Source organism: Camponotus floridanus, unplaced genomic scaffold, assembly GCF_003227725.1.
Source record: "Camponotus floridanus strain SB8 unplaced genomic scaffold, Cflo_v7.5 scaffold2, whole genome shotgun sequence".
NCBI classification, from domain to species: domain Eukaryota; kingdom Metazoa; phylum Arthropoda; class Insecta; order Hymenoptera; family Formicidae; genus Camponotus; species Camponotus floridanus.
Genome location: NW_020229325.1, coordinates 1607284 through 1623549, shown reverse-complemented (window position 1 = coordinate 1623549; position 16266 = coordinate 1607284). Strand labels below are relative to the sequence as shown.

General features: G+C 36.1%; 2 protein-coding genes across 7 annotated transcripts in view; one reads left to right on the top strand and one right to left on the bottom strand.

Annotated features, from left to right (window-relative positions):
• Positions 1-16266, bottom strand: part of LOC105258323 — a 76817-nt gene that overhangs the window by 14117 nt on the left and 46434 nt on the right. Inside the window, exons 3-4 of one of the 2 annotated variants that reach the window (XM_025408216.1) lie at positions 14322-14455; positions 2251-2343 (exon numbers count right to left, since the gene is read on the bottom strand). In XM_025408216.1, coding sequence (XP_025264001.1) covers positions 2264-2343; positions 14322-14455 — 214 coding nt within the window. In that variant the 3' untranslated portion in view covers positions 2251-2263. Of the gene's footprint in view, positions 1-2250; positions 2344-14321; positions 14456-16266 lie in introns of those variants that run through there. The other variant, XM_011269526.2, reaches the window with a different exon arrangement.
• Positions 1-16266, top strand: part of LOC105258322 (zinc finger homeobox protein 4) — a 315292-nt gene that overhangs the window by 295032 nt on the left and 3994 nt on the right. The gene's annotated exons all lie outside the window — the stretch shown is intronic.

Genomic DNA, 16266 nt, shown 5'->3' with positions numbered 1-16266 from the left:
TCCCCGTTCCTGCCTGGCCGTCACAACCCTTAGACCCATCTCGTTGTTAACGCGACGGAGGGGGCGGTTCTTCGCATTAAGATCTACGCGCCACCGAGACGCGATATCCATAAACTTTCTACCGCGAGAGATCGTGCGCGAAACGCCTATGACATACATGAAGATAAAAATTACATCAGTGTCTGATAATATTATATTGCTAAAAAATGGTATTAATGTGACACTTGCTATTAAATGACCTATAAATTAGAGAAGTCGTCAAAAATGTTCTAACATTATCTCATCAAATTTTGATTCGCACATTCTTCGACATTTGAAGTCAATTCATCTTTGTGGATATTCTGTTTTTAACAAATATTCTAATATAAAGCCTCTTATAAAATTTCTGTCAAAATGTATTTATTACAAATTACAAAACAAGATTGTATTATCAATTTATATTCCTAAGACTTGCAATGAAACTGAAGTTTAAGGTTCAGATAATTTTTATCTTAATATCAAATATTTCTAATTAAATCGGTGGATCTAAATAACTAAGCAAAGAAAAAATCTATAATATTAAAAAAACATTACACATCAAAGAATTCTCGTATGAAGTAAGTAACCTTAGCATGAGACCTACGCTTCTGGCTTTTCTTAAGTGACATCGGCATTAATTACGTGGCATCTAACTGGAGTGCAAAAGGAACAGGGATAGCGTCGTTAGTCGAGGGCTGCGGAAAGAAGCGGCCGCCGCGGAGTCATAAACGTGAGTTATGTCAGCAGTTAGATAGTTGAATCTCAGTATTCTGTGTGGCGCTCTTTCGGTCCGTTAATATCTTCATTACTAAATCATCCTCGTCTTTCCCCGAGATTCTTCTCTCCTTGCGCGCGCGTGCACACACACGTGTGCACACAGAGTTGTGCACGCACGTGTACGTAAAGCACGTGTAAGTAGACCAGACGGCAATTTCTGGATATGGTCCTAAGTACCGCCATTTTCATCCGCGGCACATCTCTCTTTTATACTACCGCCCGATAAGGTCAATGGCAGAGGCAAAGTTACAGCTTAAGTTCCTCGCAAGATTTCGCAGCGAGTTACCGTCTCACTAAACTATAGCATACTTATAGCGTACTTAGTACTAGTGCTCATGATAAGAAATGATCCATTTTTTGCGAAAATTTTCAGCTTGATTAAAATTTATAGTTTGACACCATTTTCTACGAAGCCACATTTATAACATATATTTTATATTTGATTACACTTTGCTCTAAATTACATATTCAAAATAAATATGTGAAAAGAAGATATTCTTATATTAGAAGATATTCTCATACAAATAATTTATAATAAATTATAAAAAATATTATAATTTATAAAAAATAATTTATAAACTATAATAATCTATATAATGTTATAATAAATATTATAAAAAAATTATATATAACAACACTTTTTCAAAATTCTCTCTTTCTATCTAACTGCATAGAAATAGCATTAGTAAAATTTTGATATTTAAAACAAGTTTTCAATTATTATTTTAATTGAATAGTATTTTTTCTAGAAATCATATATTACAAAATAAATTCAGAACCTGTGTCATAATTAGATTAAATATTAAATTAAAGACCACTTTTTGGCATGTAGTATATATTTAAGATTTTTTTAGATTCTAATCACGATTCCCCCTCGAGTTAAAATTTTGCTCCTATTTTCAACTTTTATTTTTTTATGGGATCTAAAGAATTTGATAGGTTTCATTTATATAAGAATTATATTGCATTAAACTTCTATTTTTATCTCAAATAAGCAGTAAATACAAACAGTTTTTTATTTAAAGATTTAAAAGAGGAGCTTTTGCTAAAATTTTAGATCAAATAATTCGAAAATAAAATGACCTGATTGTTTAAAGTATCAAAGTAGATGTTAGATTGAACATTCGAAAGCAAGAGAAAAATTTCAACTTGAATCATTTCTTCTTTTATGCAAGTGATATACCAAAAAAAGAACACGATGAACAAACTTTCCATAGCAATGCGAACAACAAGAGAGAAGCGGCGCATTTGAATCGAGAAAGCCTTCTCTTTTATCTCTCCCACTTCTTTTCCTTATAGCTCTCTTATTTTTTTTCCTTATAGCTCTCTTATTTTTTTTCCTTATAGCTCTCTTATTTTTTTTCTCTGTCTCTATTTCAGCTACTGTTGCAAATGCGCTTTCTACCAGGAATTAAACTGGCAACTTTAAATTAAACCGTTCGTACGAGCGGGTCGTAGGGCCTGACACTTACGATAATTCATGTCGACCCACGTTGACGGTTGAGCTGTGTCGCATACAAATGGCGAAAATTCGTGTGGTCGTTACCTCTGCATAAAACAAACAAAAAAATTTGCCGACTCGCCAACGAAAATAAAGAGGCAGAGCGGCGGAATGAAGGGGAGAGAATATCGTGTGCAATGAATATGTATCGTTGAGAAACGAATGTCCTGAAATGTAAAGTACTTGTTAATTCTTAACTAGAAAGCTTTCTCTACTATCTATCTACTCATAAAATTATAAATTTAGAAAATATTAAAAAAATTCTTCTTCAGAGCAATGTGAATAAATTTCGGAAATTTTATGCAGCATAATTTATATAAATCTATAAATTTACAAATATTTTATATTAAAAACAAGCCAACAGAAGCAAATTTTAATTATATATTTATTATAAGTTAGAATATTAATAATAAATAATCATATTTGATGATGATAATGAATGATTAATATCATTAATGCCATTCGAATAGTACGATATATTATTTGCTAATTTTTATCGCATACTTGAAAAAATAGAATAATTTTAATTGAAATAAATTTATACGTAGAAAACATAAATCCACAAACGCGTGCTTTGAGTTGCAAATGAGAGGAATCGCGTGGTGTTGAAATTGAAACTCACGGCGAGTCGTTTTAAAAGTTATCGCAAAGGGGACTGCAGGATCTCTCCTCGGTCGAAAGAGCAGAAAAGATCGCGTTAACGACGTGCTCGACAATTAACCCCAGCAGGAAGGGCGGAGAACTTTCCGTCGCGGTACGACGAACAAGCTGGGACAATTAATTAATGCCGGCTCGCTCGCTTGATTCGGGGCGCAAACGAGTTGGATCGTCGGCTTACCGAGCATACCGATAACTCCTGACTCTTGATGCAACCTGTTGCTGATGGCACGAGAGAGGAGAGGAGGCACGAGAGAGGCGCAAAAAGAGGAGAGAGAAAGAGAAAGAGAGAGAGAGAGAGAGGATGGGAAAATCGGGGTGTAGGATGTCTCGGTGGTGGCCGGTTCGGGGGCGACCGTGATGCTGCGAGCTGGCAATTAAGCCATCAACCCTTAATGAATGAACTCGCTCGAGCCGAGCCACCGACCCTGCCAACCCCATTAGCTAACTAACCCCGAGTTATTTGCATGTCTGACGGCGAGGGTGAACGCCGAGATTCGCCGGCACAATTACGAGTGACTTTATGGTCAGGTGCTTAAAGGCTTAAAGCCGACGAGTTCTTAAATGACATGCTCGCCACCTAGATACGAGAAGTCCACGTCGCGAAAAAAAATTGTCACAAGGAAAAATCGCTAAATTATTTCGCGCCCGAGGTTTTCTTCATGAAAACACTTTAATACACATTTTTTTTTCTTATAAAAATATGTTTAATTATTTAACTTATCCACTCTTGGTTAATTTTAATTATTAGTTTAAGTATTAATAATTTACGCAATCTAACGTTGGAAAAACAATTTTACATAAAAATTCATTGACGTATGCTTGCATGTCGGTTATGCGACAGTGACCACGATGACGGACTCTTCCGACCGGAGTTAAGAAGCGTTTAATTAGAGCAAATTGAAGCGTCCATCGCTCCTTCTATCCAATTTCACACGCGAATGCACCCCGCGACGAGAGGGGCGATTTGATCTCAAGGCGTGAAAAGCGATGAGATAGTCAAGCTCCTTGACCACATGGGTTGTCTTATCTGCGAAATGGATCTCTAAGGACACACGCCGAACGAATCCTTCCTCTGACGGTTGTACGACGGTGCGAGGTGATGCGTGAGCGCACCTGCAAACAATTGAGAATGCGCATCGCGGAAATTTATGCCTCGGGGGAACCGAAATCAACGTAAGCAACGCTGCCGTTTTATGTTAACATTCGTGCATTCACGGCATCACCCTGTAAACAAGCTTTGAGAACATCAAATATGCTACGGCACATTTTCAAAGCATTTTATATTTAAGAGATTTACAACTACTACACATACGCACATGTGTTGTTTTCCCCAAAATTGCTTAAAAATTCACATATCTTATGTATAATTCTCTCTTTTTTTAATTATTATACTTAATTCAATATTTTAATATTATGAAAGATATTTATATCTTTTTTCTTATCACATTTTCGCATCAAATTTTGCATTATATTGTTTTCATGATATTATATTCTTCTACGCGCGCGGAAGGATTTATTTATCTAACAAATTTTGCATGTCTTTTTATTAAATTTTTAAAATATTCAAAATTCTTTTCACAGCCAATTTTCATTTATCAAAATAAAAATTTACTTTTTTATTTTTGAAGCACATACGTAATAATGCAAAAAGATTATGTGAAATTTTTTTAAGTAAATGGCGCACAATCTCGTAAATTCCGGGTGGGTTTGATCGAAAGGTGTATCTCCACCTGAGAAGGGGGAGGGGGGAAATGTGTTTTGTACCTGCGGTACGGTACGGTAGGATCGCGTGTCGAGACGCACTTTGTCCTCCTAACTCCTTATGCCTTATCCAGTTCCTTAGCGCGGAAACGCTAATTCGTTGATTATCCTAATGACTGTCGGGGAGTCAGCGGGAAGGAAGCAAAACCACGCGCGAGCCATGAACCTTGTCTTGATTTATTCCGTGCAGAGTCTTTGAACGTGCCGCGGGCTACTCGTTACGCGTTACATTTACTCGATCATCATTGTTCCATCGATAAGACTGCTCTTACACTTGCGCGACCTTCGATTAATTCATGAGAGACGAATAACTACTACATAACTAATGTGATTTGCGAACGAATCGAAGAAATACGCGACCGATTTGCAAAATTAATTGCCGATGAGGTATATTTTTAACGATGTATGGTATCTATCTAATTAATTTCAAGGTCTTGTTCCCCGAGCACGTCATGTTGACTATATCAATTTGGATCGTTAGGAAACGACTGAGCCACTGCGTAATTCTTGTATAATATTGGCCTGTGTGATTAACTGTTAGAGATTATACTTGAAAATATTTTTGGCCACATATCTTCGTTTGTTTTTTCAATTATTTCTGATAACATTGCTAATTAGATTATGTAACTATGATCTTTGTTACATGTCGCAAGATGCATCATGAATATTCTAGAATTTTTATTTAAATGTTAAATATATTTGTATTTAATCTCACTTTTTAAAATGTAGTTTTGTAATTGAATGATTAATGGAATTTATATTATAATATATATCTTTTGCTAAAATAATATTCAGAATTCATGTTATAATAGAGATAATAAGATAAATTGTTTCTGGATTAAATCTAATGAGTTGTGATGAATCTAATAATTGTACGACCTGCGTTATAGTAAGGTTTCTTAATCCAACTTGACAACTCTAATGCCACAGTTTTATTATCCTTCTCGTAATAACGTATACATATAATTTTAATACTATATAAATTACTATATAAATTATTATATAAAAAATTTATAAGATTATTAAATATATTTTATATCTCATAGAAATTACATTAAACAAAAAATAAAAATATATTTTTATAATTTTATTTTACTTGTTTTTCTTTATCTCGAAAAAGAACGTAATTACAACAAAACTCAAATAGTAGTTGAATCTATAAAATGAAAAAGAATATGTATATTACTTCATCGTACCAAACTATTTCATCGTACCAAAGTAAATCATCACTAATTTAACTGCTAATAATGCGAATCTTAGTTTATGTCAAAAATTTATAATAATTTTAACAAGTAATAATTATCGTACAAAATACAGCTTAATGTAATTTTATCTTCGTTTACATAATATCTTATAATTAAATCTAAACTTATTCAATCGATAGACGACGATGAATTTAAATTATTTCCGTCATAATCGCTACCATGATAAGGTTTCTTAATCATACTAGAACATAATATCAATGTCCTACTTTCGCACCCTCCAGTTGCCTGTATATAGTTGTTTTCTCTATACTATTATCTAATACGCGAATCGATAGTTAACATCGAATATTCATCATAGTACATAGCACTAAATATACTTACGTGTATCGAAAAAAATAACATTAAATAAATGTGTATTTAATTGTTGAATATTTATAGAAAACTTTACTCACGCTTTAGTTTACAATCATAAAATTTGAAATAAAATATGTCTTTTTTCTTCTAAATAGAAATCTACTTTCATTATACATTATTTTAATATATTTATTCTTTAAAATGCTAGACAGATTATTGTTCATCTTTTCCTATTATTCCTGATTTCAGATTTAATTTTATAAATTTTGATATTTTTATTTTTACTTTTATTCGTGCTTTAATATATATAATGGAAATTACAATAATGAAAATGACAAATAATTGCTTGAGCTTTTTACTGCTTATTATAGTTAGATTGTCCGATTCTAAAGGATTCTGACATACATCTCGTTATTTCTTTTTGCGACGATAATAAGAGGCGATAATAAACGCCGAGGTCTTGGATATTAAAATCTCTCTCCTCAGAAGTCCTCGAGTACCTCCTCAGGAACGGGTGGAAGTGGTACTTCTGGTATTGTTTGCAGGGTCGACTTGAATCCTCCTAATTAGAAAATTCTCGTCGCGACCCCGCCGTCGCGTGCGCCTTCTTTCTTCGGTGAACCTTTTTATTATACGAGGGCGTAACAAGGGCCGAAGGGGCGCCTCAGTAATTATTATTCAAATATTTTCCTTTGCCCGTGCCCGCCGCATTAATATTTACAATGCCTTCCCTTCGACCAACCCCTTGCCTAGGGGTGCCTATCGAGAAAAGAGTTCGCGGTTCGAGCAGACGTCTCCACTTTTCTTATCTTGCATCCCGAAAGTAATATTTTTGAAAAAAAAACTATACCGAGGTTTGAAAATATTTTTATATTACTTGTTTTTAACATTACAACGTGAGATAAAAGATAATGTTTGGCTATATTGCACTGATATAATTTTCAAAGAAATTTCAATGAAGAATATGTTAATTAGACATATGTAATATACATTATATATTTTAATAAATTATATTTGGAATAGAAGAAAATAAAAATTAAATTAGATGCTGAAAATATTCCTAAGATTTTAATAACGATATATCTTTCGAGATCATCATTAATATTGAAAGTAAAAGCTTCACTTTAATTAAAATTTTTCTTTTGATAATTATAATTTACACTGCATTTATCAATCGCACTCATGTCGCCACAAGTTTTTCCAAAGATCCAATAAATTATTGCTTTTCTTCTTCAAAATCAGAAATGATATAGAGAAGTTAAGGTTTTTTTCTTTTATATCTCTTCTCTATATTTTCTTGTATCATTGAATTATTTCTGTCAATGTAAAATCAATTAAGTCGTCGCATCTCGCAATTCGATAGCTAAGGAAGCCGCTTGACGGCAAGGTCAATCTCCTTGCGTGACAGAAAGAGACTTGCCGAGCGTAGCTTTTCCATGCGGAGTACATTCCGGGGACGAATGCATTAAAGTTGTATCACGTTGCGACGTTTCGCGTATAAGTTAGGTCCGTAAGGTGCGCGCATGCATAATGTGTATGGCGGCATGTTCTTCGTGTCGAAAAGGTATGATTCCGGCCGCGTCTGAAACGCGCGTAACAAGCCGCGCACCGTTAGTCGAGCCCAACCACTCGTCCACAATTCCTGGTGGAGAAAACGAACCCCCCTCGGTTACTTCCTAACGATGTGCCAACAAAATACGGATAAGGAGACGAGGAGCGTAAGCAGATTGAGGGCGAAGCTGACGAGCGTTACACGCAAAGGCGGAATAAAAGCAAGGGTGCGGAGAGCGCGGAGGAAGACAAATACGCGGTGGCTCGAGACGAGACACGACGAAACGAACTGAAAATCGCCGGTCGCGAAGACGTCTGTCTCCCCATCTTCGAGAAAGAGGTTTTTTTTTCGCCCTCCTTAATTATCCGACTGACAATTATTTTTAACGACTTCGCGATATCTTAACGAGACCTAATCCGCCGACGTGGCGTCCGTTATAAAGAAAGAAACGAAAGGGGAAAGATGGTGGAAGAGAGGACGCGCTATAAGGGGTGTCTCCTTACCGCTCCTTTTTAATTCCTCTTGCTGAAATCTCTTATTACCGTACCGTAACATTCTTGCCGGTAGGCTACCCTCCGGAAAGATTCCGAAGGACCCGCTCTTTCTTACGGTTGACTTTGTAACGGCGACACGGATCCATGCCGTGCAATTAGAGAGCGAATAATAATAATCTTCGTGGCGAATTGAGATTCATGTTTCCCGTCCCATCTTATTAAAATACTGAGCTTGTTTTTTCATAATCTTAATGCTCAACGAAAAATTCAAATATAATTTTACTATAAATATTTATAAAATTATATTTATAAAATTATGTGCTTATAAAGCATCAAATATATCCTAAGAAAGGATATATGTTAATTATTATTATTATTATTTATATATTATTATTCAGTTCTCGTATAAAAATACAAATAAAAATCATGTTTATAGATTCTCTCTAGGATTACTCAGCTCTTAAAAAAAAATTATATAGTCATCAGGGATTTTAATTACAAAATCAAGAGCTACCTTTGTCTTTACAAGAAAGCACAATCGAATCATTGAAAACAGAAATCATCAAATGCGTATTATTGTCAACATAATGCAAACAACAGGAAAAGTCTATTATTATCTGACGGTTCACGTGAGAACGTCCACTCCCATTTTCGATCCCCATTATCGTACGGTAATCGTCTAATAATTGAAGTGAGGTAATTACCGCGCGATAGGCTACTTCCCACGTCCGGCGCGCCTGGCTCATTAAGTCGTCGCTTAATGATAGTCGCAATCGGTCAGTCCCTGCCCGCTATGGTCACGGCAAAACGCATAGTCATAACACTCGGCGCCGGTATTAGTTAATCCCGTTTCATTATTTATCACCTCGAAGGACTCGGATTTATTCTTCCGCGTTAAGCGAAATCCGATGACTCGCCATTAATCATCTCGTACGATCGTCTTATTTATTTTTACTCGTTCGCTCATGTGCAATGAATAAAGGTGTTTTGCACAATAACGCGAATCTGTGCTGTAATTAATTTTCTAAACACGGATCTCTCTCTTTCTCTCTTTGTTCATCGGATAAAAAAATTTTAACGAGAATCCATTGGAACCTTTGAGCCACGGAATAGATGCTGCCGCGTACATTATTACGCCAGGGTCAACGATGCTCAACGCCGATGCGTATTTATAGAGATAAATACCAAAGTGCTACCGGATACACTGGTGCCTCGAGCCCACTTGTCACTAAGGATTACTCGTGTTCCCACTGAGCCTAGCCTGCGACACTTTGGGCAGGGGCGGATTAGAGGAAATAAGCTTCGATGGCAAGCAGATTCTCACGCGACGCGTTTTTTAATCGCAAGCATAAAGATGATAAATTGATTAACCGATGACAAACATTTTTTGCTAAATTCACAATAGAAATTTTAGCAGAACTGGTTACTTAATACACGTTAATATCTCTATGCGTCAGATATAAAAATGATTATTTGAAAAAATGAAACAACAATCAATAGATATTAATTAATAGAATCATCTAAAGCAAAAATAATTCTTTTTACGAATGATTAAAGCTCTCAAAGATATACACAGATGCATTCAAATACGACCAAGCCTCGCATCTCCGCAAATCCGCCCCTGTCTCTTTAGGGGGCTCTGATACTCTTTATGCCGGGTCTCCGCCGCGATTCTGCACATTTAAATAATTAAAGATCCGCCGGGACGGATGAACGCACGGACTCGTCGTATTAATGGGATAATCGAGCGTTCAACGTCGACCGAGAAGCAACGGCTATAGGATCGACGAGAGGAAAGAAGGGAAAGAGATAGGTGATGGTGGTGATGGTGGTGGACGGGTGATAATGATTTTATAGTCAGCTGAACTGTACGGGGGAGGGGGATGTGAGACAATTGACTCGATAATACGGGTCTTCCTGCCTGGCACCCGTTGATACCGACGGCGAATCAAGTCCGGCTAAGAGAAAAAGAGCGAGAGTTATCGAGAGGAAGAGAGAGAAAGAGAGAGAGGGGGAAAGAGAAAGAGCGAAGGACAAGGATAAATGCTCCATTCGCTAATGACCCCGGTGCCTCTTTAGGGACGGCTCCTTGACTTAGGCTACCGGTCGAAGACCTCTCCATCTCTTCGTGAGATGCCGAGAAATCAAGTACCTGACAGTGGACTCCACCTTCTGGCTCCCGATGCATCCTCGTCGCGTTCAGAGACTCGAGGCTGCGAGTGACTCGTCACCTGTGCGGGCGTTCAAGGCCTGAAAGGCTTACTAAAGCGTGCTTGATCCGGATATTCGTTAGAGTAATAACGCACTTGGATGAAAGGCGATGGAGAAGTAATTAAATGTAATAAAATATAAGAAAAACATATAAGCCTTAAAAACATTAAGCATTAAAAACATATAAGATTCACCAAAAAATTAATATACAATCATGTTTTTATTCGTGAAAAGCTTGAAAAATATTGAGATGCATCCGAATTAGAAAATAATTAGGATAATAAATTTTTAGATAAAATGCAATAATCATTGCATCAACAAGAATAGAAATGGAAATGAAAAGAAATTAAAATTTGTGATAAACAAATTCACTGATGAAATCGTAATTAATAATTTTTCAAATCAACAGATGCATCTACAATTTCATAATCCATGGTATATATGTCTTTTCTTTTTTATGTAGCTAGCTTATTTTATATAGTATATCGTAAATTTGGGGAACGATCATTACGCGAATTAATACTGTCACCTAAAACGTATAATATATGGATCTTTGCATCTCCTCGTCGCTCGCAAAAAGTATTTGCTTCATTATACCGCTTTGCACTGAATGGTACAAGTGTCGAAGGAACACCTGTCCTTAACCACACGCAATATTTTACGCACACGTCTTTGAGATTAAATGTTATCGGATAACATTTCCATAATCCTTCAATATATCTGATTAGAACAATAAATAATTGATTTTAATCTTGAACACAAACGCTAGATAAAATTTAATTATTTTTCCTGGATGTCATCGATATAAAGAGAAAATTAATTAAGTTTAGCATTTCTGATTAAAAATCAATATCTTAATAATAGATTAAATTCGCAAAAATCAGTTCTATAATCAAACAAATTTTCTAAATTTCCAAAAAATATATACTTATAAGGGAGAGGAGGTAATTACAAACAATTATTATATGTATTGTCAAAAAGAAATAATCATATCGAACGTCAATGAAAAAAAAATAATTTTAGACATTATATAGATTATTTTTATATAAATTTCATGGGATAGATTTTGTTATATTCAAAGGAAAGCTCATGCGAAAATCAATTCTGTAATTTTATTAGCGAGAAAAAGATTCGAAATAAAAATTGGACGGAGGAGAAAGAAACGTTCGTTTTCGCGTGCGGAGGGTCCGAAGCGTAAAAATAGCCCTGGGACACGTCAATAATTAATTAGCGGAATTTATCGATACGCCAGCGCCGTTATCTTGTCCGATACGCGTACGAAGCGATTTCGTGGCCGAGCCGCGAGATAAGCCGTCGTCAATTCATTCGGGTCTGCCTCGTTCGCGTGGAAATTATGACTTCCTCGTGATCCCTGACATCTAACATTTTCTGAGAGAGACGAGGGGAATCTGCTTACACCGACCATCGCCCAGGATATTAAAGTCGATCGAATGAGCAGGTGACTCGTTGAGCCGATATTTGGTGTTTTCAGTTCGAACTTTGGGCACGACATACCACTTTGTTTGCATTCACAGTGTTAATCTTACGCGAAATGCAAATAACAATATGTAAATATAATTTCTCAGTCTTAAATTATTTTTAAGATATTGCAACACGAATTTTTAACAAATATCACAAATATACGAAATTATTTGAATTATTAATTTTTATATAATTTTTTTTAAATTTTTTATTCTTCAATGTAAGAATCCATCTTATTCTTCAATTTCTTCCTATATTAAAAATGTCCATCAAATCCTACATTAAAATGTCTATTCAAATCGTATATTAAAAATGTCCATGTCTATTAATTATATTTCTTTTGCAATATTAATGTGCATTAATAACGTAAAATGTTTCATTATTAATTTAGAAATAAATTCCTGTATTTATATTATCCTACATATTCGTCAAAGCATAATTAAATAAGAAGCACGATATATTATTTGAATTATAATTAAAAATATATGTAATTTAACTTAATTAATTAGTTATAAAAGAAAGATTTTGTGAATAACTTTCAATTATTACTTATTTATAAAGTTCTACAGAGTGTTCCTCTAATCACGTAATTGCAAGACATCGTATAGCGCGATGCTATATAGATTAAACAAATAATGGAATAAATTATGGCATCGCTCACGCCACTTTCCAGAAACTCCTCGCCGTGAATTAATTACAAGAGTGGCTATCGCGATTTCTCGAAGACGGGGAGGTACCAGCACCTCGTACTTTACCACCTCGCCTTCGCTTTAATCGGAATTGACCTGTTTTTAACGAAGCCGCACTTCGCGTGAGCGAACGAGCAGAGCCTGCGGTGCGCCGGGACACGATTTCGACCATGTCCTCGGGTCCCGCATCGGGTCTCGAGACCCCCTCCGACATCAGGCCTTGACGTCTTAAGCGGGGTGGGGCGGTCATCGAACGAGATAACGAAATTAGCCCGGCCGCTAATTTATTTCCTAATTCCCGCGCGAGCGGAGGTGTGAAACAGTCGTTTCGGGCCATGGTATCGACGATAACGGGTCTGGATAAGGAATAAAAAGACGAGAGGATTCCTTCTCGTACGTGGTCCGTCGACGATGGGTGCGAGAGAGAAAGAGGAGAGAAAGAGAGAGCGAGGGGCAAGAGAAACGAGAAAAGGAGAAGAAAGAGAAAGAGCCAAGAGAAGATAATGCGAAGGCAGGAATGCACGCCCACGTTCACGACGTGTTTTCCTATACACGTACGTGTGCGGTGGTCAACCACGTGAGAACGCGCTAGCACGCACACGCGGAATGCACCGTTGTGCATACTTCGCGTAACGGGCAGTTATGGCACTCCGCAGATCCTCTCCTCTACTAACACCACCTCCGAGATTCATCTGCCGCGGTAGTCCACGAATTACCCCGCTCTCTGATGAATCTCGAACGAGAACGCGCGTTACAAGCCGTTTCAAATTCCATTCCGTTAATCTGATTCACTGTTTGATTTTGGCAATTAATGGGGTAATTGAAAAAAGGGGGGATAAGAAAAACGATCGTACGTTTGTTACCTTAAGGGTGAAATATCGTTTCGCGTCATCGCGTTATCGTATCGTCTCTAGATGCATTTTGAAATGCTTGATATCAGCGATTCTTCATCCCTTCTCTCTCTCTTTTTCTGTTTCTTTTTCTTTCCTTACCTATCGCGTCTTCCTTTTAGCATGGATGAAATAATGATAAAAGAATACTTTCCTAAAAGCATCGATATATTTGCAGCTTCTTGCTCGATTAAATAAATCTAGGTGAGGAGAGCAGTTTATCAAATTGAACTTTTCAAGAAATATGTCAATAAAGAATGCATAAGAAGATTATTACATTTCCAATTTCTTGTCAGTTTAACTTTCGTTTTTTAAAATTACTGGTTATCGGATTTATCTCGATAATTAATAATAAAATGTAAAAATATTTATTCTCTACCTTCTGTAATGCTTTATCAAAATTTATATATAATAGTCATAATAATTATTATTTCATAATATTATAATCACACATGAAAATAATTTAATAACTCCTTTAGTTGTCTCAAGAAAGATTCAACGAGTTAATTCACGATCTACGATCTACAATCACTGACCATCATTCAATGATGTGCTACTTCGAACAGCAACCCGCAACATGACGAATTGCATTTTTCCGCGCGCGCGTCTTTGGAACAGCCGTTAAAATTCCTGAACGCGTTAACTAACGACATTCCCGATTATTCGTTCACCGGTCCTCGAATGCGAGTTTATAGCTGCCAGGTTATACAGACTTATACCTACTTACCACCAGAGTCCATGGGTCTGACACGGAAACTCGCTCGTAAATTCCCGCCGAACAAATTTCCAGCATGTGTCGTGGCAATCTTAGGGTCAGTGGTTCTCATATATGAAGAATCCGAAAGGTAAAGGTCTTCAGACCTGTAACAATTAATAAAGCAATTAATAAAATGTCAATTTAAAAAGAATGCACGTTTAAAAGTAAGAATGCTTCAAATAATTTTGATGTTAAGTAAGAACATAAAGAATATTTTACTATAAATGTATATTTCAACATATTCTGCAAATAATTAGTGCAATTATTTAATTAAATTGATCACAAATATATATTATATTTAGTACAAAATATACATTTAAAATATAAAATCAATCAATAGAGACAAGTTCTGCCGTTTTATAGCACAAAGAAATATTTTAATATTTATAATTATAAATCAGCAACTTTTTATGAATCAAATTTATTAATTAATAAATTTGATTCATAAAAAGTTGCTGATTTTTTTAGAAATAAAAATAGATTAAAAATATTCTCACGAAATTCTCTCGACCATAATATTCACTCTGTGCTTAAATAAAAAGCTAATAGATATTATATTCTTAAGTCACATTACAGAGTTGCAGAAAGTTCGTTTCAATTGAGAGCTGCTTACGCGCGTATTGAGTACCATATAAATGCGCTCCATTAGCATCACGGTCAGAGTAATTCCCGGCGCAAAGGATTAAAGCATAGTGGCATGCTGAAATTAAATAATGAGTGTCCGCGTCGCGATGACGATCACTGGGGACTTGGGAGCGGCCAGCAATCAGAATCTCGCGCATACACACGCCGGTCACACATTTAAACAAAAACACACATCGCGACAGTACCGAAGCACTACTATCTCAATCCGTACGCAAATGAGCCCCACTGAGAAGACGGGACGAAAGTGATGTGCGTATATGATCGCGTATAGTGTGTGCGTTTCGTCTCCGCGTTTGCATACGCGTGTGTATTGATATGTACACGAAGACGAAACGCACGCGCGCGCGCACATACACAACATAGTCTCCGTTGACCGTCTAGGAGAAGGTGCCGGAGGACGGAAGGGAGGACGAATCAGAGCCACTCAAAGGAATAACTAGTGATCATTAAGAGTAATAATCTCTCTCCTCGATCGTTTCGATTGTTTCAAGGGTGTCACACGGATTGCCCGTGACGCGTTACGCGTTATTTAACGATATCTTCCTTATTATATTATATTATGTGTCTTCGTTCTCTCTCGCGCGCGCGCGAGACAAAGAAGTGACCTTGGGAGTAAGAAGACTAAGAGATCACATTAGTACCATTTCATCTCCGATTGGATTATGCTGATAAAAGTCAATGGCAGGAATAATAAAAATATCAATGTTTCTATTAAATGTTTAGATTGCAGAATTAAAAATATAACTTTTTCATTCCAAAATAGATACTTCTAAAGTTTTAGACCCCTTTTATACGTTAAGCACTTAAATTTATATGCAGGAACAAATTTATTAAGTTCAGTAATTTTTAATCGACAAGAGCTGAAATATTTTGTTTAAATATTCAAACATTTTTGTTTACAAGGATACGTGTAATAATGCAATAATAAGTGACAGTAAACTCCATTATAGTTCAAATAGTATTATTTTAAGGAAATATTTGCCCAGCAAATCTATCAAATTAAATAAAAAATACGGGATCATTCACATGAATTAAATTAACTTATGATTTTTTTATTTTACATTCAAAGGTTACGATATTTTAATTCCACACGTTTGACCGCACGTTTATTTGCGCGCTTGACCATCATTATTCAGCCGATTATATCAAACAAGAAGAGCGAGTTGCCTCCGATACCGACGAACGAGAGCCCGTGGGGCCCCGGTAATGAATTTGCCACATTCCCGCGAACGCTACGGGACCGTAAAGGGGAGCACAGAAGAGCGACCAG